Genomic DNA, 23532 nt, shown 5'->3' with positions numbered 1-23532 from the left:
AAAAGTTGGCAACTATCGGATGTTCATACGGCGTTTTTCCTTAGCATGGCAGAATAGATAAGTTGCACAAACGGTAATGATACGTGTTTTTTCATCAATATTTCGTCGCCCCTCCGACGCACGGTGGATCGAGTCAATAATAGAGGTCGGACAAAATTTAGAGACTTTCAACGCTTACAACTCAGTTTTTACAAACCTTCGGGTTCCAAAATTGGTTCCATCGGTTGAGCAGAGGCAGATCCAGAAATTTGGCAACACTGAATTTCCTCCATTTAAACCTATGCTAAATAATCGATTCTTGTCGGAGCCCTTGTCCCTCCGCCCTCCCCCAAGAATCGATACATTTCTATGGGTTTAAATGGAGGAAATCCGGTGTTGCCAGATTACTGGATCCGCCAATATTGCGCAGTGAGGTCACTTTTTGCGCAGACAGTCACATGTGGAGCGGAAAAAATTTCTCGCTCAAAGTCTCGATCCTGTGAATCAATTTCCCTTTTTCACAGACGGAGAAGCCGATGACTTAATCGTAAGCCAAACAATGGTGCCCTCCAGAACGGAGGCCGCGGTTTAATCGGCCAATGTTAAAACCGAGCATTGCAATTTCCGGATGACCCCTATAATACAGGCACTCGCGCCGACCTCAGGCTTCATCAGGAAATCGACTTACGAGGTTTCAAAATCAATCGATTCAGTTTTTCGAGGAACCGCTCGTTCGATCGGTTGCGTTGCGAATTAGCGCGACGGTGTTTGGCGAACCGCGAATTTCCGCGGGGCGGAGGGTTTATCTATTGTTGCATCTTGTGGCAAGCAGAAAGCGCAGATTTGCGTCGCGTCTCTGGTGGAGTTAGGTTGTTTCCGCCCCACGTTGCATAGCAGTGTTGTGCAGGTGACGTTTCTCGTTTACGCTCGTCCGGAAGCTCCATCGATAATGTAATATAACGTCAACGCTGTTTGACATTGTGAACCGCGTAAATAGCTATTCTGCCGTCCTGAAGAAAAACGCCGTACGAGCATTCGAGAGTTGCCAAATTTCCTTTGATGAAATGTTTATTTTTGAGGGAAAATGTAAATATTTTTCCTTGAAATTTTCAGGAACTTTAGATCAAAACAAAAACAAAATTCTGTGAAAAATTGGAATATAAATATTCATAAGTTTACCAGGAAATTCGTGTTTTATCAAAGACAATTTGGCAACGCTTGAAGTTGCATACGGCGTTTTTTCTTGACGTGGCAGTATTCCGATGAAAAGGATCGTTTATGTCAATGGTTGAACTAAGAGTACCCTTGTGCTTTGTAGGAGAGGACGGATCCATGGGGATCAATTATTTCTGATTGGCTCAGTCATCTCAAAGCACCTTGCAAATTTAGTGGCTATTATGACCAAATTCAATGCATATGAATACTAAAGGTGCTTTTATCAATATTTTAAGTAAATGAGACAGAAATGGACGATTTCAACCCAAATCAGCGTAACTACGTCAAACGTTGCCTATTTTCATCTGATGTTTAATTCGCACCTAGTTTAGTGGTCCATTGTAATCATCGTGCTTTAAAGACCATCGATGCGAAATTTCCAGTGAATTTTACTCGATTCACCCCGTAGAAAAATATTTTGAAATTAACATTGGAATACACAGCAAAATTTCGAATTCCGCATTGATCTCGCGCTGACCTCTGAGTAGCTGAACCGGAGTGAGGAATCGAGTTCGCCTTCAACTCGCTGGATGCAATTTGAGTGACCCAGGAGTTGAAATAGTTGTATCACGTCCAGTGTGGATACGCCCCTCTTCCACAGTTTAATTGGACGTATCAATACTCTAGGGAACACATATGAACGTATTTCTGCCAAACGGAACTATGTACATAATGACGTAAGCCCTATCATGCATATGAGGACTTATCTGTAACAATAGCTGATGTGAAAAATTACCTTTTCGAAACACATTAAAAAAACTGTTTCGGCATCGAGAAAATTTTGAGAAAATACTTGAGATGTGATCTTCGAGATCTGTACATGATGCCAGAGCCAAACATATTAAATTTTTGTGTGATTAAAACAGTTTTTTAATCGTGTTTCTGAAAGGTAATTTTTCACATCCGCTATTGTTACAGATAAGTCCTCATATATTCCCAGGAGTCTCAGGGCTTATGTTTTAATGCACTTAGTTCCGTTTGGCAGAAGTACGTCCATACGTCCAAACGTCCATATATGTGTAAATGAATTGAATAAGAAGGGATCATGAGATACGCAAATCCTGTGTTCATAGTTCCTTTTACACATGGTACACATGGATACACATGGTTTTTGGTTCCTTTTATTTAATACGACATGGTTTTTAATATCCAAATAAATATACGTCGAACACTTCCATTTTCGGATAGCTCCGTCGAGGGTGCCAGTTTCCTTCATCCCCACTCTCACTCACCATTCCATTAACCCGGGGGCTGGAAATCCATCGGCGCGCGCCATTGATCTCTTACTTAAAACCTCTCAGGGCTGCAGCTTCAAAAAGAATATTTTATCGGCGCAAGGTAATGGCCGTATCCCACGTAAGCTAGGTCGCCAAAGTTCAGACCCAGTATCGTGGCGAGCTTTGCGATGTATCGATTGATCTGCCGTGTTAAAACCTATGTAAAAGAATCGAAAAACAGGGTGTTTACAACTAACACCTTAATAATTGACTCTTGAACACGGCGTCAAATGGGGGAATATCGATATTCGACCTCACGCCTCGCCACTCTTCGGTCCATCTCCCCGCGGAGGGTAAAAGTGGAAAGTTTCACCCCTGCGATCCGACAATAAGCTTTGAATACAGAATAGACAAGGGCGTCTATGAAAAAATAATACTTGGGTTCCGCCCCGAGGTGGGTCCCGCAACCCCACCGCCCTCTCCGTGTAAGCTTCGTGCGAGGGCTGCTCGTGCAAGCGAAACACGCGGCAACTATTCTGCCGTGCTAAGGAAGAACGCCGTATGAACATTCGATAGTTGCCACAATTCCTCGATAAAATGCGTATTTCTAAAAAAAAGTTATGGATATTTTTCTTTGAAATTTTCAGGATCTTTAAGTGAAATTGCAAACGAAATAATCTGAAAAATTGGGGGAAAAATATTCGTAAGTTTACCAGAAAATTTGTGTTTTATCAAAGGAAACTTGGTAACACCTGAAAGCTCATACGGCGTTTTTCCTTAGCACGGCTTAGCACGTTTTTCCTCAGTACGGCAGAATACTGCCCTGCTAAGGAAAAACGCCGTATGACCCTTTAGACGTTGCCAATTTTCCTTCATTAAAATAGGAATTTTTAGGGAAATTTTGGAATATTTTTCGGATAGTTTTTACTCGTATTTAGATCTAAACTATCAAAAACTTTCCAGAGAAAACATTCATATCATTACTTAAAGCTAAACATTATATCGGAGGAAATTTGGCAACTCCCGAATGTTCATACGGCGTATTTCCTTATCACGGGAGTATTCTCAGACTTCTTTGAGCTGTGGAATGCAGTTTTCACAGCTGAAAACGATGCGCATGGAAGTTTTTGTACCTTTCATATCGGGAAAGTTCCACCGAAGATGACGTGCCAAATTTAATATTTGTCATAAAAAACGCTTAATACTGAAGTTCGATGTCATTTTCAAGAGCAGGGGTGCAAATTGTTCTTAGTCTTAGTTCGTTTACAGGGTGGAACCACAATCGAACAGAATTGTGGCCGAAGGCCTTTGTTTACATACGAAATTGACGTATTGACGTTCAGTACGTTTAAGTACGCATTTTAAGTATGACTTTTGATCCGACGTTTTATTCTCTTTTTGCCGGCCTTATTTCGCAAGCGCAGCCATTGAAACGTGGCCCGCGTAGCCACTGACGCCGGTTAAACTCAGTGTAGGCTGCGGGTGAAAGCCACAATGCGCCACACTTTTGCGACTTCCAAATCCAAATCCTTTCTTACACATCCGCATCCACCGCACTCACCCTCGCAGATTCAATTTCTGAACATCCCCCTCTCCCCGCCCCTACCCGTGGCTCGCCGACCTGTTTGCACTCTTGCCGGATCGCCAAACCATCTTTTTAAAAAATTTTATATACTTATTTTTTTCCTAAATTTTTCCGATACAGGATTGTGCTTTGTATTTAAAAAACGCACAACTGGACTACATTTTGCAATTTATAACTACATAGCCCGGTTTAAATACAACGTATGTGCCATTAGCTTCCCTATGCACTTAAGTGATTTTTCTTCTTTCTTTCTTCCTTTCTTTATTATTTTACTACTACTACTACTTTCTTTCTTTTTATTTATTTCTTTTCTTTTTTTTTCTCTTCTTGTTCCGCCTTTCTTTCATTTTCAAATGATTAGTTAACATTTATTTATCAATTAATAAGACCCCACCCGACACAAGGTCCAACCTTAGTGGGTGGTTTTATTATGTTACTTTTCTTTTGTTCGCACTTAATAAATAATCTTGTTAAACTGTAAAACTGTAAACTGTTTTTCCAGAAGAGCCAGAATTCATAGTTCCAAATTGCAAAATGCAGTCAAACTAATCTGAAATTCCGTACAAGACAATATGCAGAATTCCGTGCAAGATACTGACTCTCCAAACTCCTAGTTTGCCGTGTCACCCTAAAGAACAGAAGTGTTAAAATGTTACGGGGATTATTAGGGGCTGTTTTATCCACCTTGATAAATATTCAGAGGCCAACGATTTTTAAACATTCTTCTCAAGTTTTAGCGTTAAATTTTCGTTTTAATATGTTGGTATGAAACAGAACGTTAAACATGTTACAGGGTTGCCACAGTGAGGGGAACTCGGGAAATTTCAGGGAATTTTAAAAAGTCTTCGAAAACCGGGAAATGAGAGGAAAAATGACGAAAATGAGGATGATGTCCGGGAAAATTTGTTAAATCGCCTTCATTTGCTTTATAAAATGGGTTTGAGAGTTTGAACAAGATATTTTGCCTGAAAACTATTTTCAATTATGCCTTCTTAACCATCCGTCAGGTCTTCAATTGTCAGGAAATTTCCCGAAAATGCGTCAGGGAAATCAGTAAAATGTTAGGGAATTTCATCTCCTACATTCTGTGGCAACTCTGATGTTACGCTCATCAGTGAAGCGTGTCACGAATTAATCAAAATAAAAGTTTAGCCGAAAGTCGAAATTCATTGCTAGAAGCAACACATTGAAAAGAACAACAAATGAAAAAATCAATATACCATGCAAACTAATCATAATATCTCACAACCCCTATGTATCCATGTCACATGACCTAGTGCGGCAATGGCCCCGAAAAAACCGAGTTTTATATTCGAAGTTTAGCAACAGGGCCCGAACTTCCTTAGTCTAATCCCACAGGTTTGTTTACCGGCATAAAAAAGCCAATCCCTTTCTTCCCCGACCGTTTTAACGAACAGGAAGCTTTCAAATAAAACCCTCTGCCCTTAGAAACACGGAATACGTTTTAAAGGCAAACTTTGGCGGTCAATAACACCATTAACGTTGTATCGCGTATCGAGGGCCAAAATCGCGCGGAAAGTACAGGGCGTACCCTTGAGAAGATTTAAAGGACTTGTGCGGGTATCCTCAAAGGGTGATTCGGAGGGTCGTCCTTTCGAATCCCTGCGGATTGACCCTTTTTGGGAACCCTCCGGATAGGGATGCGACGCCGCACAGAGGACCGAGTCAATGGAGGAAGTCGGACATGAAATTTTTGACAAAAATTGTAAAATTTTACGTTTATCTCATCACAATTTAAATTTTAAGGGGTGCTTTTGGAAGAAAATTTTACGAGAAAACCAATGGAGCCACTTTTAGAACCTCAAAATTTTGTATAAACGGTGTTATGATCTTTTAAAGTTGCCAAATTTTGTCCCACCTCACCCATTGACTCGATCCACTGTGCGCCAACTGCTGGCTCATTTCTCCAGAAGATAAGAGTAGATATCCAACTCGTTGAGATCTAAATCATTTCTCTAATAAATTAACTAAAATGAGTTAAAAATGTTCCTCCCATCGTTGCATTTTCACGGTGTCTTCCCTCAGGAAAAACTGGAAAACCCGTAAAATATCAGGAAATTTGATGACATCGAAAAAATCAGGATCATGGATCAGGATATTTCGAGACCTTCAAGCAATTTTCAAACATTTTATTCAATTTATTAAGTCTGAGGACAATGTCAATTTACTATCATAAAAAATACATATTTTTTTTACCATCAATTTAAATGAAAATAATCAATGGAGAGTGTGCTAACATTTCAAAATCATGAGTTAAACAACCGCTAAATATTAAAGCCTAACAGAGCGGAGCGGCGTGCTGCCAGCGCGAGAGGCTCACTGTCGCCTACAAACCTAAGTGGATACTTCACGCATTGCACAATGCTTGGAGTATCCACTTAGGTTTGTAGGCGCCAATGCGCGTTTCGTGCTGGCCGCTCGCCCGTCGTGCGGCGGCGCCTGAAGCAACTGTTTCACAACAGAGGTGTTGCACAGTATTATACGAGCTGTAGTAAATAATCGATTATTAAGGTGTTCGCTGCGAACACCCTGTTTATCGATACTTTTCCATTGGTTTAAATAGCCGATCAAGCGATTTATCGCAAAGCACGCCACGCCACTGACCTACGGTTTGGGTCGATTTAATACATAATTTTGCTGAGCAACCACATCCTTTGGGTTGATCGACACACACAAAAAGTAGCACGAACTAACACAGAGTAACACCGAACACAGAAATTGTTAACTGTGTAGCAACACCTAATAAAGCTCACTAGGTTCATGTTCTGAGTTGCCACTCCTCTAATGTTTAGCGAAGCGAGGCGTGAATGATCGCTCATCGATATTTTCCCATTTGGTGCTATGGTAAAGAATCGATTATTGAAGTGTTCGTTGCGATAACCTTGTTTATCGAGGTTTAAATGGTAGATCAATCGACATATCGCAAAACACGCCACTGAATCATGGGTCTTAAACTTCCTCAAATCGATGAAGACTGGCAACATCGCTCGCTATCGAGAATTCCGGCCGTTTTTCGTTGCATAAACAACGTTAATTTGCCTTACCGATTTACATCAGCTTCCTCTCCGAGCTGATTTCGTGAACGCTGAACACGGATCTCCTCAACCCCTAACCTGGATTTCGCTTTTTCCCGCTGCAGCTTATAACGTACCCTTGTTTGTTCTTCCTTTTCCCTCCCTCTCCCTACTTCGGGGTCGGTGGATGAGGAGGAAAAGCAACCTGCTTCCCTTTCCTCTGCTTTCGCGCCCAAAAAGTCACGATCCTTTCACACTTTCCTCACGGATCATTGGAAACTTTCAAACTTCGAAGTGACAACTTTTATGGCCTATAAAATCATGGCGGGAAACGGTAAGTTTATTGTGCGGGACCAATGAATGTATGTACTTCTAAAATCTTTTGCATAGGCTCCTTCCCCCTTTGAATTTTTCTTTAGCAGGTATTCCAAGGCTTCCTTACGCGGAAAATAACTATGAAAATATATTGACGTTTTTTCCACTTTTTCAACACCGCTGCTTCAAGTGTTTCAACCCCGTTTTGATAACCCTTCTTGTCAAAATCGAGAGCAATTTCTGTCAACTAGGGTCGAAAAATTGTAATTGGGTTTTCGATTTTAAAAAAAAGGGGAAAAAATTCGCGCAATTTCATTCATTTTTGTGTCAATTATACGGCATAATGTTTCATGTTACTCTAACACTAATTTTAATCCCCTATTGCGTCATATAAACTATTCCACAATTTGCCTCTTTTTATATCCCATTTATTGAACTACATATCGTAACTCGTTTGGTGTGACATTATTGTGGGTGTTTTTACGCCAAAAAACGAGAAAAACTCTGCACTATTCGGTGACCATAAACCCCAAAATTCCTTTTTCCATCAACAGCCACGTTTAAGAAGGAAAATTTCTCAGTACTTAATATCTAAAAATTATGTATACTCACACCAACACCTTCTTAACACATGTCTCGAAAATTGGGTCTTACCACTCTTACAGGCACAGCTCCCAACACCTTCTTAACACATACGGTCTCGTAAGTTGGGTCTTACCACTCTTACGGGCACAGCTCATGCTTCTCAGAAAAGAGATCTCTCAAAAATCTTCGGAGTGGATGAAAAATGATGTAACGTTTAATAATTGTCGGCTATTCGACAGCACTGCAAGCTTTCAGATTTTCATAAGTTTTACCGTAAACGTGGCAGCTTCCTTTTGATCCGATGGATATCTTTACGACTTCTGCACGCATCAAAGTGCTTTTTCACAGCCTTGTTTGTCACTCCCCGTAGACCTGGCCATAAAATCGTTTGATGACCCCTTTCTTTACCGAAAAAGAAGGACTACGGTGGAGCCACGAGAACTTTCGGCTTTTGTGCGAAATTCATTGCTTTGTGAGCAAACCAGCAACGCATGAGGTCTCATACTTTCGAACTTAAGCAAATTGCTTTCTCCTATACCTACGCTACGTTGTCTATACCTTATCGGTTTACTCTTATCATTTGGTCAAACAATTTGACCGCGTTAAGCAGAAAGGAACCAAGCCACATGAGCCATTGCCAAATTTAATTGGGCAAATGATATGATGATTATATGAATGATAATGATTTCTGTGCGAATGATAGTGAATTCTTTTCATCGTAAGAAGTATATTCTTTAAAATTTTCAAAGGAATCCGCACAAACGTTCTCTTGTAAGAAATTAAATTGCCTTATCTAATTGGGCAATAGCTGATGTGCCTTGGTTCTTTTCTGCCAGCGCGGTCCAGTCAAAGTTAATCGCGTGCTTTTTCCCGCCAACTGAGTCATTCGTCTTTTAATGTTCCTATGGGAATTCTCAAAGTAACATTAAATTTGAATCATTTTTTTTTTTAGATTTTGCCACAGATCCTTGCAATGAAAAATTACAAGGAATGCAGAGATGTTATGCCCCCAATTCCCCGGTCCATTCCAGTTTATAATGTTTGCATTTGGTGAAACTGTAATCTGTATTCCCGTTTGTGACACTGTGAAGACCTAGAATACGGGGACCAATCAGAAATGGATTCACATTGTCTTTACTCTCAGTATAAAGGGACCCTATCATTTATATTAATACAAATTCTAACTGAAGTTTATTCGACAGAAATTCTCCGTCTACTTTCATTTCTTTGTCAGTGTCATGGAAGTCGAGGAAGAAAGAAATATGGTAGTTATGTATTTAAGAAATCCCATGTCGGTCTGAGTGTACTTTTTTTTCGATTTTTGTCTCTTCTTCCAAACATTGAAAGCATCTGCATCTCCGGATCGGGACCTGCCCCAAGGAAATCGCGACGAGAGTCATAAAAAATTCAGCTTCCAACTTTTCATCTTGAAGCTCGAGCGTTGCTCCCTACAGACCTTCGTCTCCGACAACTCTGCCATGCTAAGGAAGAACGCCGTATGAACATTCGAGAGTTGCCAAATTTCCTTCGATAAAATGTTTATCTTGGAGGAAAAGTTTCGATATTTGTCGATGAAATTTTCAGACGTTCTAGATCAAATTCTAAGCAAAATTACCTGAGAAATTGGAAGAAAAATATTAACAAATTTTCTTGAAAATTAGTGATTTGTCAAAGGAAATTTGGCAACGCCTGAAGGCTCATACGGTGTTCTTTCTTAGCACGGCAGAACTATGTACGTGAGGCAAGACCTTTTTCTCCGGGACTCGACCCACCTCCCTCCTCCTCCCCTCCTTTTGGGCCCCTCCCTCTGAAAGTTGTGTTGGTTTACGTTATTTTCGTTACAGGCGATATATGTCAGAGGCACCCCGCACTTGCGTATACAACTTCGCAGTTTTTCCGTGCAATTAAGTTCTCTACCAGCCTGAATATCTTGTCAAGAGAATTGAATTGGTTTTCGTTAGAAGGGAGTAGATGACTTTTGCCGGTTTGACACAAGCTAGGTTGCTAGATTGTTTGAATAAATTTTTGCGCAATATGGCCACCTACCTGGTGTCAAACCGGCAAAAAGCATATACTGAAGGGCCTAGGTTTAAAAAGAAAATTAAATCTATTAAAAAGTAAAATAAATTAATCGAATTAATAGGTCAATACTTTTAGATAATAGTTAATTTGATTAATAGATTTATAAATCTATTTTTCTAAAATTTCCCACTTCAGAAAAAATGTTGATAAATTCTGCGAACACAGCTCATTAAGTATTCTCAGATTCAGTAATTAACTTTTTTCGTGCGAATTCTCCGTTTTAGTTTTCATCAAAGAGGGTTGTAGTTCATCCGAGTATGACTGTTCATCCCAGAATTTCTTGTGACGTCTGGGCTTCAGTATTAAGTAAGCAAGCAGACTTCTGCACTTGTGATTTTTAATACTCCTGATTGGCTGATTCCAAGCTGTGAGACGTCGCGGCGCGGCGCGGCGCGGTGGCAAGAAAATCTATCGCCATCTAGTGTGCAAATTATCCAAACAGCTCCGTTAACTAAACAGATAACAATAAAGGACAGTACCGTTTTGACACGGGAGTCACTGACTTTGGCAACATGCGTTAAAATTCAGTATAAACTGAAATCCTACTTTTTAACGTATATCGCCGAAATCGCCAACTCATACTTGTCAAAACGACCCGAGTGTCGAACCGCCACTCCGATACCTTCGCGAAACCGATATCTATAGAATCCTGCAATTTTTTTCGTGAACGTCGTGAAACCGGTCAAAAGTTATTTCGAACCGTTCGGGACTTAACTTAAAGTTTCCATCGAACTTAAAGTAATTTTAAGCAAGCAAATTCTAAATGGAGCCAACTTGAACCAAACTTTGTCCCGCTTCAAATCGTCCTCAAAACCGCAGAAGCATGCAAGGACAGGGAGCTGGTGAGGACCGCTGAAAATGAGGTCAATCTTTCCGCGTGAAGCAAAAAGGAACCAAGCCACATTAGCTATTGCCAAATTCAATGGAGCATTCTAATTGTATACATAAAAACGGTTGTGCGAATTTTTGTGCAAATACCAGTGAATTTTCTGCAGAGTGCGAAGCAAATTCCATAAAATTTTCAAAGGAATCCGCACGAACGTTTTCTTGTAAAAAATTAAATTGCGCAGTTACATTTTGCGATAGCTGAGGTGGCTTGGTTCTTTTCTGTTGAACGCGCGGCACATTTAAGACTCGACGATCTCGCCGAGCGGTTCGTAAGTTGAAGACGCCGCAAGCCGGGCTCGGTGTTTTTCAGACCGTGATAAGGGTACAGGGCGGGCACGCAGCGGGTACGACTGCAGGGTCGCCAGCATCAGATGGTAGGGAAGTGCGAAGAATTATGGGCGGTAAGTAAATTGCGTTGAATACCGGAATGTTTACATCGATTTAGCTCCAAGGGAGTTCTGCCTCCCTGCTCCCCTTTTTTCGCTCGAGTGTTTTCTCCGTGGTGAAAATGGTAGTGATGCTCAGTGGCGTTGTCACTGCGTTCTGTCAAAAGTAATTAGGCAGCCCCAGACACCAGAGGCAATTCTTCCAGGTTCTCTGAAAAAAAAGAAGTTACGAACTATACAGACATACCCTCCGTTCTTGGCTCTGAGACCGAAGGTTCCGGGTGCTGGAGCCGTAGTTTCGACTACTTCGGATGCTAGGCTCGGAACTTTCGCCCTCTGAGCCCGGAACGCAGACGGTATGTCTATATAGCCCGTAAGTATGGCTACCACAGCCGGAGCTTTTTTTTCAGTGTTGGAATTGAGGACACCTCCGGTAAAAAGAAGTTGGAAGCTTTTAATACTGCCGAAGGAGCTTTCATAAATATCATAAGGCACTTTTCCCGCATTGTTGACCCCTCCACCCCTCGTAACGCAATTTGAAATTTTTTGGATGCTTTTAGGTCCATAGATAGGACTTTTGGGAGCCCTCAAAATTTAAAGAGGACCACTCTAAAAGGGACTAACACTCTAGGGGTGACAGGGGTGCTGCAGGACTTTTCGATTACCCTGTATAGCTTTTGATGCTGCCAAAAGAGCTTTCAAAAATTACGTAACGTATACTTCATTAGCGTTGTTGACCCCCCACCCCTCATAATACAATTTGAAATTTTTTTGGTGCTTTAGGACTAAGGAAACGACTTTTAGGAACCCTGAAAACTTTAAGAGGACTACCCTAACAGAGGCAAAAACTTCAGGGGTAACAAGGGTGGCGCAGGACTTTTGGATCACGCTGTATCGCGAGCAGAGCGCTCCCGGAGCTCACGCACTCCCTCTGAAAACCTCCCCGGCCAGCTAGGCAACCGGCGACACTCGACGACACATTCCTGTACTCGCATCTGCGTGCATAACTCGTTAGTCGCTCAACCCCTTCATCCCGCACTCCCGCGACCCGCGACCCTCGCTCCGCCCACGTTTAACCTGCAACCCTTTCGTAATTAACAGCTCCCACCGAATGACTTCTTCCCCCCTCCCCCTTCCCGCGTGCCCCTAGTTTCCGAAGCGAAGAGGGAAAAGAGTTCATTGTTGCGTGGTGTTGTCAGACTGTATAAGAGGCGCAAAATACGCATAATACACGGAGAAAAAAACTTCGTGCGTGGGACCCGAAGTTTAGGTCCTATGGATCTCTGAAGTTTTCGGATTGAGCATCACACTTTAGGTCCAGCTGCTGAGGTTTGCATCACACATCTGAAACTTCAGTTCTTACATCTAAAGTACTTCGGTTCTCACAACCGAAAAACTTCGGTTCTCACATCTGAAGTACTTCAGATGTAAGAATTGAAGTTTCAGATGTGTGATCCGAACCTCGACAGCTAGACCTAAAGTGTTCAGATGCTCAATCTGAAAACTTCAGAGATCCATATGACCTAAACTTCGGGTCCCACGCGCGAGGTTTTTTTCTCCGTGTACAGAGCTTTCTCTATATAATATAGTGCACTGCCGTGCAACGCAAAAACGCCGTAAACGCCATTTTACATTTTTTTTGAAAACAACGTATCATAGCAGAAAATCTTGTGTACCTTGGGACAATTTTTTTACAGAATTCTTTCGCAAAGACTATGAAGAACTTAACTTGAAAATTTGAGGTGCATGGGCAAAACAGTTTTTATGTTATAAAGTGTTAGGTTCCAAAAAACGAGGAAAAATCTTGATGGATTTACGGCGTTCTTGCTTAGCATGGCAGTGCAGGAGAGTATGTAAGTACAGCGGGTCCCGTGGAAGATGTCGGGGGTTCCAAAATGGCGGCGGTCTCGGATGGGAGGGGGGTTCTTGCCGATTTTTGTCTGTTGTTACTAGCTGCACTTAATGTAACAAGGTGGAGAAATGGTGCTAGGTCCACACCATTTCGCGGGGGAAACGAAACCGAGAAACTCCAAATATTATAATTAGAGTCGAAAATACATGTTTAAGCTGTAATGAGTACCAGTACAAAACCAAGGGCTGCATTTATTTCCAACCTTGGGACGAGAAAGACCCGAGTAAAAAGGAATTTTTTCCTTGCAACGCCACTGGAAAAAGTTTGAAGTGGAAAAATATACCTCGTCGCTTGGCTGGCAAAATGACGTGCCTACACTTAGAGATGAGCCCGGGAGAGTATTGAGTCATATGGACGACAGGGATCATCTGAAAGTGTGGTATCATTTTGTTATGTTACGAGGGCGACGACATCGTGTTTTCCCTTAAATATCTTACATATAAAATAATTATTACAATGAGAAGTTTGGAAATTAACCATACTCAACTCGAGATATTTTTCACACTGAGCAGTTATAGTGGGATAACACGAATGATGTCATTTTTTTTGTTATCATACCATAGCCTTGAAGTACCATCACAAATAAGACAAACGGAGGCAACGCAGCATGGATTAGAACAAGGAAAACGACTCTCGTTGAGACGGCGCAGAGATACAACTATTCGTACTTGATGGATGTCCGTGTTGCGTTCGCGAAATTGAAGGCGCGCTGGCGCGAGGCGTGAGCTCTCAATGCTCTGAACTATGTTGCTAGTGATGTGTCGCTCTGATTCGGGAGAAACGTTAAAAACGAGACCAGATTACGTCTCTCCTGTCTTCGGCTGCGTTACTCACGTAGCCCTTGAGGCACCATTACACATAAGACAAATAAGGACAAACACTGTATAGCAACAGGACGAAGAAAAAGACTCGCGGCGAGACGGCGCAGAGATACAACTATTCGTACCTAATGGACGTCCGTGTTGCGTTCCCAAAATCGAAGGCGCCATGGCGCGAGACGTGAGCTCGCAATGCTCTGCTCTATAATGTGTCGCTCCGATTTGGGAAAAATGATCAAAACGAGATCGGATTACGTTTCTCCTATCTTCGGCTAGGTTGACATTCGATTTTTTTCTCCATTTTTTTTTCAATTTATGCCTGGTTCTCTTTTACGATACATTTGTAAACCTGCAACTGGAGTCGATACCTACCGGTCCCATATAGCCCGCGAAGCATGTGTTTTTGGCAAAGCCTCGGGTCAATAATTTGACCCGGCTTGGTCCAATGGTACAAGGGTTGAATCATCTAACCATCTAAGGGTTGTTGTGCAGACTTCATCCCTCTCATGGTTGTCGGTTTCCTCCCGCCAACCGCTATTCCGTCTTGCGGAGGAAAGACTCTGTATGATCATTCGGACGTTGCAAAAATTCCCCAAAAAATATTTACTTTCGAGGAAAGTTCAAAATAGCTCTCCTTGCAATTTTCAGATAATTTAGATTAGATGGAAGACGGGGGATTTGAATCCATGGTAGAAAATTATTAGAATAGTTTCTTTTGGAAAGTTTAATTTAAGTAGAGGAAACAAGATTGCCAGGTTGTGCGATGAAATGTGTATGGCTTGGTTTAAATGGGGAAAAGTGCTGATGTTTCAGTACTATCTGGCAACTATGAGAGGAAATTTGACATTCCTCCTTTGCAAGGCAGTATTGTAACATTGACAACCCGGCCGAACGTCGCAAGTCGTCCATAAACATGAGGTTTATGTTTGTTTGTCGTGTTGCGTTTAATGGGTTCAAGGCGCGACTATCACTTTCACCCTCCCTTATTTCCCGCCCTCGCTTCCGACGTGTTTTCGGTCGGTCCGCACAAATCGTCGTCCCTCCGACGTAAATGCGTAACTCCATTTTCACGTGAGCCCTGTTGTCCGTATAACTGCATGCTCTCCGCAGCTCATGTTGGAATACAGATATGCCGTTTAGCCAGAGGAGCGACGAAATTGTTACCGCAGCCAGACGCAACTTTTTCAAACTTCGCATATAACCAACTTTGCGCCTACTGTGAGTGCAAACGTGGCATAAAAGTTAACGTCGCTCGAACTTCAGAAGTCGGAATGTCTGTATGGCTGGAGAGCTGAAAAAACCGGGAAAATTGAAAGGGAAAACAAACTAGAGGCCTCGCTACGCGTACACTGAGGAAAATACCTAAATAACGGTAATCTGATCGAAACAGAAATACTCTTGAATTAAGCCATTTAAATCAATCAGAAACTTGCTTACTTCAAGCACTTTTTGCAATTTAATTGAAGCATTCTTTTTTCAGTATTTACTTGATTCCGAAAAGATTTCTATCGAATTTTTCCCACAAACTCTTCCAATTGTTGTCTGCAGGTTACTTAGAAGAGACTTCGGTTACCTTAGAAGGGAGAGCAGTCAATTTAGAAGGAACTCCTTTCCGAAGAATAATGAATGGAACACTTTTTTCGTCCACCCCGCAAATTTCGTTCCGTTCCTCTTGATTACCAACCTTTTTTCCCTATCAAAAATTTCCATTAAGTAGAATTTGGTTCTGTCCGCTAAATGGATCTAATCCAACGAGGGGACCGAGGGAAAAGAACCCGAACCTCTTTTTTTCATTACCGAAGGCGAAATTCTGAAGTAGCGCCTCAGATAAAAATACACGTCGAGATCAATCAGATAGCCGATTTATATGTCTTAGAATGAAAAGAACTATTTCCCCCGAAAGTGAGGTTCACCTGCGTCTACCTGTCACTAGCTCTTCACGCCCCACCCGGAGATGTGAATCTGTCAACAGGCGATGACGTGACCTCTAGTGAACTTTCGGCGGGATTTCAGCACCCCCCCCCCCTCCGAAAACGTGCTGCAGCGGAAAAGCTTTCTTTCCGATTTTCGCCGCTCAAGAAGTCGAGCGCAATGTTCGGTGTTTTAACGAGTACGTGAATTTCCCTGGAAGCTCCTCACTCTCATTCCTGAACGTGCGAGTGAAAATTAGTTATGCCAGGAAGCTGAGATGGATTCAAATGAACGGTGAAGATTATAGAAATTATTCTAGTATAGAACTGGAGCGCCACATAACTGAAAAGTTCAATGATTATCCCTGGATCTCCTGCAAAAATCAGACAATTTTTGGACTATAATTCAGGGTTGCCACATTCAGGGAAAACTGGGAAATGTCAGGGAATTTTAAAAAGTCAGGAAAACCGGGAAATGTCAGGGAATTTTAAAAAGTCAGGGAAAACCGAGAAATGTCGGGGAAACTGACGAAAATGTCCGGGAAAATTTGTTAAATCGCCTTCATTTGTTTTCTAGAGTGGGTTTGAGATTTTGAACGAGAAATTTTTCCCAAAAACTATTTTTTACTTATGCCCTCTTATCCATCCGTCACATCTTCAATTGTCGCAGTGAATCTCATCAAAATATGTCAGGAAAATCAGGGAATTGTCAGGGAGCTTAATTTTTTTAATACTGTGGCAGCCCTGAAATTGCACATGTTCATTCTCAAGAAACTTTAAATTGATTGAGAAAAATTTTGCAACCTCGAAATGAAGTTACGTCCCCTCGTCCGTGAAACGACGAATTGGACTGGATTTTGCAATTTGGAACTATAAATTCTGACTCTTCTGGAAAAGCACTTATGTGCATTGGGAAACTGATGGCACATACGTTGTTTTTAAGCCGGGCTAGAATTCATAGTTCCAAATTGCAAAATGTAATCCAATTGATGGCCATTGGTCAATAATTGCGCTTCGTCGATCAATGTCGATCGGCGAAGGACTACATTAATTAATTAGGCGATGTTAAAGTCCTTTTCAATAGATTTCCCCAAAAGAATACGAAAGATAGCTGTCGTGGAAATTTGGCGACCGCTCATGTCGACAGGGTCCTTTCCTTGGGACTCAATCCAGCTCTCGCTGAAATTTCATCTAGTAAGTGGATTTAACTGAGGCATGATAAGCCATTATTTGTGGCGCGGCAATTAGTTCGAAAGACCCAGTGTGACATTCTTTTAACGGTCCTATCATTGAGCTCTTCGCATCAATATTTGGATTACATTTTGCAATAAGGAACCACTATTTCTGGCTCTTTCATAAAAGCACTCATCTGCATAGGAAAACCAATGGCATGTATGTTGTTTCTAAAATGGACCAGAAATAATGGTTCCTTTTTGCAAAATGTAATCCATTTAACCCAGTCGGATGGACGAAGTAAGTAAACACGAGAAATTTTCATCGGATTTCTTAGACATGGTTGCGAAGTTGACACAAATATTATCAAACGAAATAGAGGTTTGCGGCTCGGTGGTTATCGAATAGGTGAAAGTAAGTGAAAATTTCCAACGATCACTAAAAAATTAGTGAAAGCTTTCTCTTTGTCTTTGATACACTACCAGAAAAAATATATTTTCATTATATTTTTTATATACATATATTTTTTTAGAGAACCCGCACTGATAACATTTACTTACGCTCATGAAGCCTAATGATGACGATCAAAGAGTTGAGAAATTCTGCCATGCTAAGGAAAAACGCCGTATGAGCCTTCAGGCGTTGCCGAATTTCCTTTGACAAATCACCAATTTTCAAGAAAATTTGTGCATTTTTCTCTTCCAATTTCTCAGGTAATTTCCCTTGCAATTTGATCTTAAAATTCTGCAAATTTTAAGGAAAAATATCGATAATTTTCCTCAAAAATAAACAGTCTATCGGAAGCAATTTAGCAACTCTCGAATGTTCGTACGGCGTTCTTCCTTAGCACGACAGAATTGGTTTAAGATCCATCATCTGAAATGCGAAAAACTCGGCTAACAAAGTGCTCATTCCGACATTCATCAATCATAAATACATCCAATTATCGAATCATATACTCAACAAGTTGCTCATCACTCATCCTTGGGCGAAAAGTAAAATTGACCTCAAAATTCAACTTTCACCTCGCCAAATTTCACTGCTTAGATTCCAGTGCGAGGTTTCTAAAATAACTGAAGCGTTGCTTGGTTTTTCGTATGTTTTCATCGATTCTACATGACTTGTAAAATTAGTCGCATAAAATAACGCCCTTTAACGCTCTAACTAGCTCACTTCCTCTTACTATTTCTGGAAAAAAGTCCCCGATTTTCTTGAAAAACATCTCTTAAAGTCCCCGAAAGTCCCAATTTGGTTTTTTTATTACTGGTAGACACCCTGGACTTGGAAACCCCAGAATCAACCGAAGGCTTAGATTGTTTTGTGTTTTACTTCCCGTATCAACCAAACTTTTTTCTTGAGTTTTCTCTCTGTGTACGTCAGAAAAGCGGCGATGTTTGTATCCGAAGACAGCCCCTGAATCTTCAGATGGCTAAGCCAATCAGAAATAGAACCATCATTGTCCATACAAAGGCACTCTCGTTAGGAACACCTACGGCTGTTTAACTTAGACGAAGGCGTACTTTCATAATTAATAATGGAAGGAAGGTCGAGTTGTAAACACGCGTAATAAATGCAAGGTAAAAACGGGGGGGGGGGGGTGAGGGCGGGGGAAACCGCGGTGTAATGAAGAATCTTATCGTCGAGTTGTCTGGAAATTTGTAAAACCATTAATGAGTTTCAGAAAAAGCAAGCGCACAGCTCCGCGAGGGAAGCTCGTAGAATTTGCCTGCCTTTTCGCAGTTTCCGGAGCCTCCAGCCACTTTTTTCCGGCGCGCGGGAAAGCCTTTTTTTCTCCTCTTTTTTCGAGTCGTTTACTTTATTATTCGCCAGCGTGAGATGAAGAGAGGGAGTTTTTCCGCTGCGTTGCCAGGCTTACATTCCCTTTCAAAGTTGAAAATGCGCATTGTACAAGTGGTAAAAAACTTCGATTTATCGTCATTTCCCTCACGAAAGAACGTAAATACATTGCAATGTTGCCAAATTTCCTCCTTGCGAATTGCAATTTTATCATGAGAATCTTGGACATTTCTAACTGAAAATTTCACTGACTTCTCATCTGATCTCGTGTAAAAATCAGACAAAATTTGGACAAAAATTGCTCAGGTACATGGAGGGAGGGGATTGAAGCAGTAATGTTAAGGTGCTCAATGCCCCAAGGTTTGTGGTTCGGCAGAGAGCAGTGGAGGTTAGGAGTCGTAGAGCGCGAGGGAGTGCTATAAAGCGACCTATGTATATAATATATACATTCCTGTGAAAAATTGAATTGTTTGGGTCAGTTTTGCAACCTACGAATGGAGCTACGTTCCTACAACGTCGTTACGGAAACGACGACGTCATATGGATTTCTGAAGTTTCCAGTCTGAGTATTCGAAGTTTTCGGTAATAGGAATCGAACTTCAGTTCTGGGTACAACATTTTTCGTTAGGTGGGTATGCCATGAGGTTCGTATTATTTACCAAAATCTTCAATTATCTGAACCTAAGTTTGGTTTCACAACCTTGACTCGAAAAATTTGGTGTTCCATGTGGACTAAAGTTCAGTCCTATAGGAATTGAAGTTTTTTCTCTTTGTACATACGTGGCGGAAAAAAAGTCTCAGATAACTGACAAACTTGTAATTTACGGAAGTCTATTAGTTTTTAAGTTTCGTAAAACTTACAAGCGTGTAACTAAGGGATTTTTGTAATCGCCATTCCATCATTTACGTCCTACGACACTTTTACGGTACTCAAGTACGGTCTTCTCAAGGGGCAACAGCTACACTGTGAGTGAGATGTAAGCGCGGTCCTAATCCAACTGGGATCGTTTACAACACTTGTGCGACACGACCGTTCTACTCGCCGTGATTCAAGACGATATTTTTTCGTTAACCGTTGCTTCTCCTCGTTTTAACAATGATCCCATTTTAATAAATTGTGTTGTAAACGTACCTTTAGCACCACATATTTATAGTTGTAAATTGTAAATGATCACCGTTTAATCGGTAATTTAACCTCGTTTTCCTCCCTTTTCGTCTTCCTGCCAATGTATCCGATTCTTGTAAGTTGGCGAGATTTTTTCCGTCATTGGAAAGAGAAACAGAATCTATGTTTAAATGGATTTACTTAAGTCTTGACTTAAGCTTTTCTTAAGTCTAGATAATATTGTTGCCGAATTATCAAGTGTAGCCACTCGACATCTCGTAAGTTACTCACGTCAACTTGTTGCGCTTAAGACAAAATAACGTAACTACATTTAGGCAACTTGCAAAATTCTCACTTGCCATTTATGATTTTGCTCGAAAATAGTAAGAAATTTTTCAATAAAAAATTTTCTTGTTTTTGTTTGGATTACCGGCAAAAACCAGCAGCATTTTTGATACCGTCTGCACAATTTTTTCTTGTGAAAAGAAAAAATCGAGTCCACCTCACAACCCCGGAATGGCGCGACGTTCATTTGCCTCCAAGGAAACATCGATAATAGTGCACAAGTCATTAACTGATATGTTAATGATTTTGTGTGTATCAACAAAAATGATTGAAGCTCCGTCGACGAATTACATCACACTCCAGGAGCGGCATACGTAGCATCCTGGAGAGATAATTATAGTATGGTTTGGATAATTGGACCGCTTCAAGCAGAGAGGAACCAAGTCACATCAGCTACTGCCTTTTATTGGGTGATTTAATTTTTACATGAAAACGGTTGTGCGGATCTTTGTGCAAATTTCAGTGAATTTCCTGCTCAAAATTTTTTTCAAAGGAACCTGCTCAAACGTTCTCCTGTAAAAAATTAAATTGCCCAGCTAAATTTGGCAATAGCTGATGTGGCTTGGTTCCTTTCTGCTAAACGCTGTTCAATTACCCTCTGAGTATTGACAGAAAATGCCGTTTTTTTACATCACAAGAGAAAGGGACTTGGCAAAGTGTTTCGTAATTTTTCGGGAACAAGAGCTGCAGTCCCATAAGTCGGGCGTGTACGTGGAGGGGGGGGGGGGGGGGGGGTCCAAAATTCTGAATTGCGGAGGATCGTTCCCAAACCGTTTTTAAATTTAAATCCTTATCTCGTCAACTGGGTTATGAAGGTAAGATGTTTTATTTATAATCTGCTAAACTTGGCAACTTGGCAGCTCCAAAATGGAAACGGCGGCGTCGAGTAATTGAAAAAGTGTCGACGATCTGTGTTTCATCGTCGCTGTCTTTGTCTTAGTCGGACGTCCGGACGTCCGTCCCTTTCAGCGGCTAATCGTCTTATCTCGCCTTTGTTTCTTTTGTTGCAGAAAGAGCTGTCACAGCATTTGCAGCAGTTGTCTGAAAAGGCGCGCTCAACCACGGAATTCATTCAAAGGCTCAAATCAATGACTGAAAAATTAAACGTGAGTAAAAGCTTTTAATGCCTTTCCCTCCTGAGTGTAAAGCTGCTCCTTCCTGAAATGCGAAGTGGAATTCAAATTAATCCCCCCCCCCCCCCCCCCAAGTGAGCTCATCTCGGAAATTTTCTCATCTAAGTGATTAATGTCTCGCGCTAATTTTGTTATAAGATTTTTGATGACCGGAGAAGTGATTTGTCTCTGTTCAGTGCTTTTTCCAAGTACTTCAGAGATATTGGATTTTAATCCTGCAATATTCGAGCTCGCAATTTTACTGTCTCGAGTTGTTCTCTGGGTAACCAGCGAACGCCTTGAAAAGTCCTCATGAGTAGAGGTTGTACGTACTCACAACAATCTTCAGAAGAGAAATATGGTCCCATTTCTCCGACATTAATTACTGCAGCACTTTAAGAATTGATTTTCTTGTTTCGATGCTTCCATTCCCTTCGTTAGATCGTAGAATGTCCAATAACAAGATAATCCCCTTAGATGTTTCCCGATCCTTTTTACTATCCTTCAAGTGTAAGTCGCTTCATCCCTCCCATGGGCAAAACTAGAGGGATACGCCCTCCCCCAGAAATTTACTTGGTCCCCTCTAGAAATGTGAAAGATTTCGCTATATGAGTGCATGACTGCATGACTTATATTTTATGTTTGAACTCGTATTTAAGAATAACTCGAAATTTCATCGACGAAACCTCCTGGACCTCTTCGGAGCTGCAGAAGTTCCTCCGAGCCCCTCTTTTTTGGTGCTGGTAGAGCCCTTTCCACACCCCTCGGGCCCTTCTGTACCTCTCTTGATAAGGTGCCCTTCTAGCCTCCTCTCTACTCATTCAAAGTTCCAAATTCCGTCCATGATACCCCTGCGGGCTAATTATTGAAACAGATAGAATAAGCAACAGACAAAGAACACAAAAAGGATATGGAGAGATCCTATCGGTGGAATCGGGTGGTCGCAATGGACACAGGACGTAGGTAATAGACTAACTAACGGTTACCCATGAGAGACCCGATAGTTAGTCCATGATTTACCCCCTTAGTCTATAAGAACCGCCCATTTCAACTAATAGGATCGCTCTGTACTCCTTATGTCTGCTTTGTCTATAGCTTTGTCTATTGATTTCAATAGCGGCTCGCTGTAAGCCTGTAACTAAAGCTTAGAGACGCTCATGATTTTCATCGTGTCTTTTTCCTCAGGAAAACTGCGTAGAATTCGAGGCCACTGTCTCAGCCAAATTTGACAAATTAGTAGAAGCTATAGTGAATAGGAAGAAGCAACTCTTGGAATATGTCAGGCAAGACCGAGACGTGAAACAGAGGACGCTCAAGGATCAAGTGACGTCATGTACGTGCCGTCTTCAGCACACCACAGCCCTCCTTCAGTTCTGTATAGAAGCGCTCAAGGAAACGGACTCTGCAGCTTTCCTTCAGGTGATTTTCAGTTTTCCTCCCTCGATTTTCGCATTTGGACGTATTCATGCTAAATAGATCTACGTGCAAGTGGAAAGATGGGGGTGTGCTCTTGGAGGGCCATTGGAATGAATGGGGATTTTAAAGCGCCAGTGACGTCAGCAGCAACGAAGCCGTCTCCATTGACGTTCTCGCTTTAACTCATGAACCCTGTCCACAACGCTCTTGTCACATGTCCACGGCTCACAAGTTAGCGCTCATTTCCTTTTGATTTAATGTCAAATCCCGCTTTTCCATTTTCTCAATAGGAACTATATCCACTTTTACATTGTTTCTTATCCAGCTTACCAAGAGCACACCCCATCTTTCCACTTCCACATAGTTCTTTTTAAATAGCATAATTCCTAAATCATAAATACGTCCATATAAGAATCAAGACACACTTTGTTTTTTTGTTTTTTTTTAAAACTAGGTCTGTTGGATATTGAGCTTACTCTGAGGCACTTAACTTGCTCTACAATTCGTTGCTCCCCTGACGAAAGAACGTATTTCGATTTCTGCATGAGCCCCAGAAATGATGGATTTATATGTAGAATAGGGCTCAAGTTAAAATTGAGATACGCCCTTCCGCCAGGGGGATACGACGAGGTGCGTGCAGTGCCCCTTGTCCACTTG

The 23532-nt window shown here is 41.4% G+C and overlaps 1 protein-coding gene across 4 annotated transcripts in view; it reads left to right on the top strand.

Annotated features, from left to right (window-relative positions):
• The window catches only part of Trim9 (E3 ubiquitin-protein ligase Trim9), a 169914-nt gene that overhangs the window by 119723 nt on the left and 26659 nt on the right, over positions 1 to 23532 (top strand). For all 4 annotated transcript variants that reach the window (XR_011899427.1, XM_072297677.1, XM_072297678.1 and 1 more), the window contains exons 3-4: positions 21358 to 21453; positions 22645 to 22878. Coding sequence is in view for 3 of the 4 variants with exons in the window: in XM_072297677.1 (XP_072153778.1) it covers positions 21358 to 21453; positions 22645 to 22878 (330 nt within the window). In the remaining variant the exon portion in view is untranslated. The remainder of the gene's footprint in view (positions 1 to 21357; positions 21454 to 22644; positions 22879 to 23532) is intronic.

The sequence above is a fragment of the Bemisia tabaci genome, chromosome 3, assembly GCF_918797505.1.
Source record: "Bemisia tabaci chromosome 3, PGI_BMITA_v3".
Lineage (NCBI taxonomy): Eukaryota > Metazoa > Arthropoda > Insecta > Hemiptera > Aleyrodidae > Bemisia > Bemisia tabaci.
The sequence above is the reverse complement of the archived record's forward strand: the minus strand, read 5'-3'. Positions and strand labels throughout refer to the sequence as shown.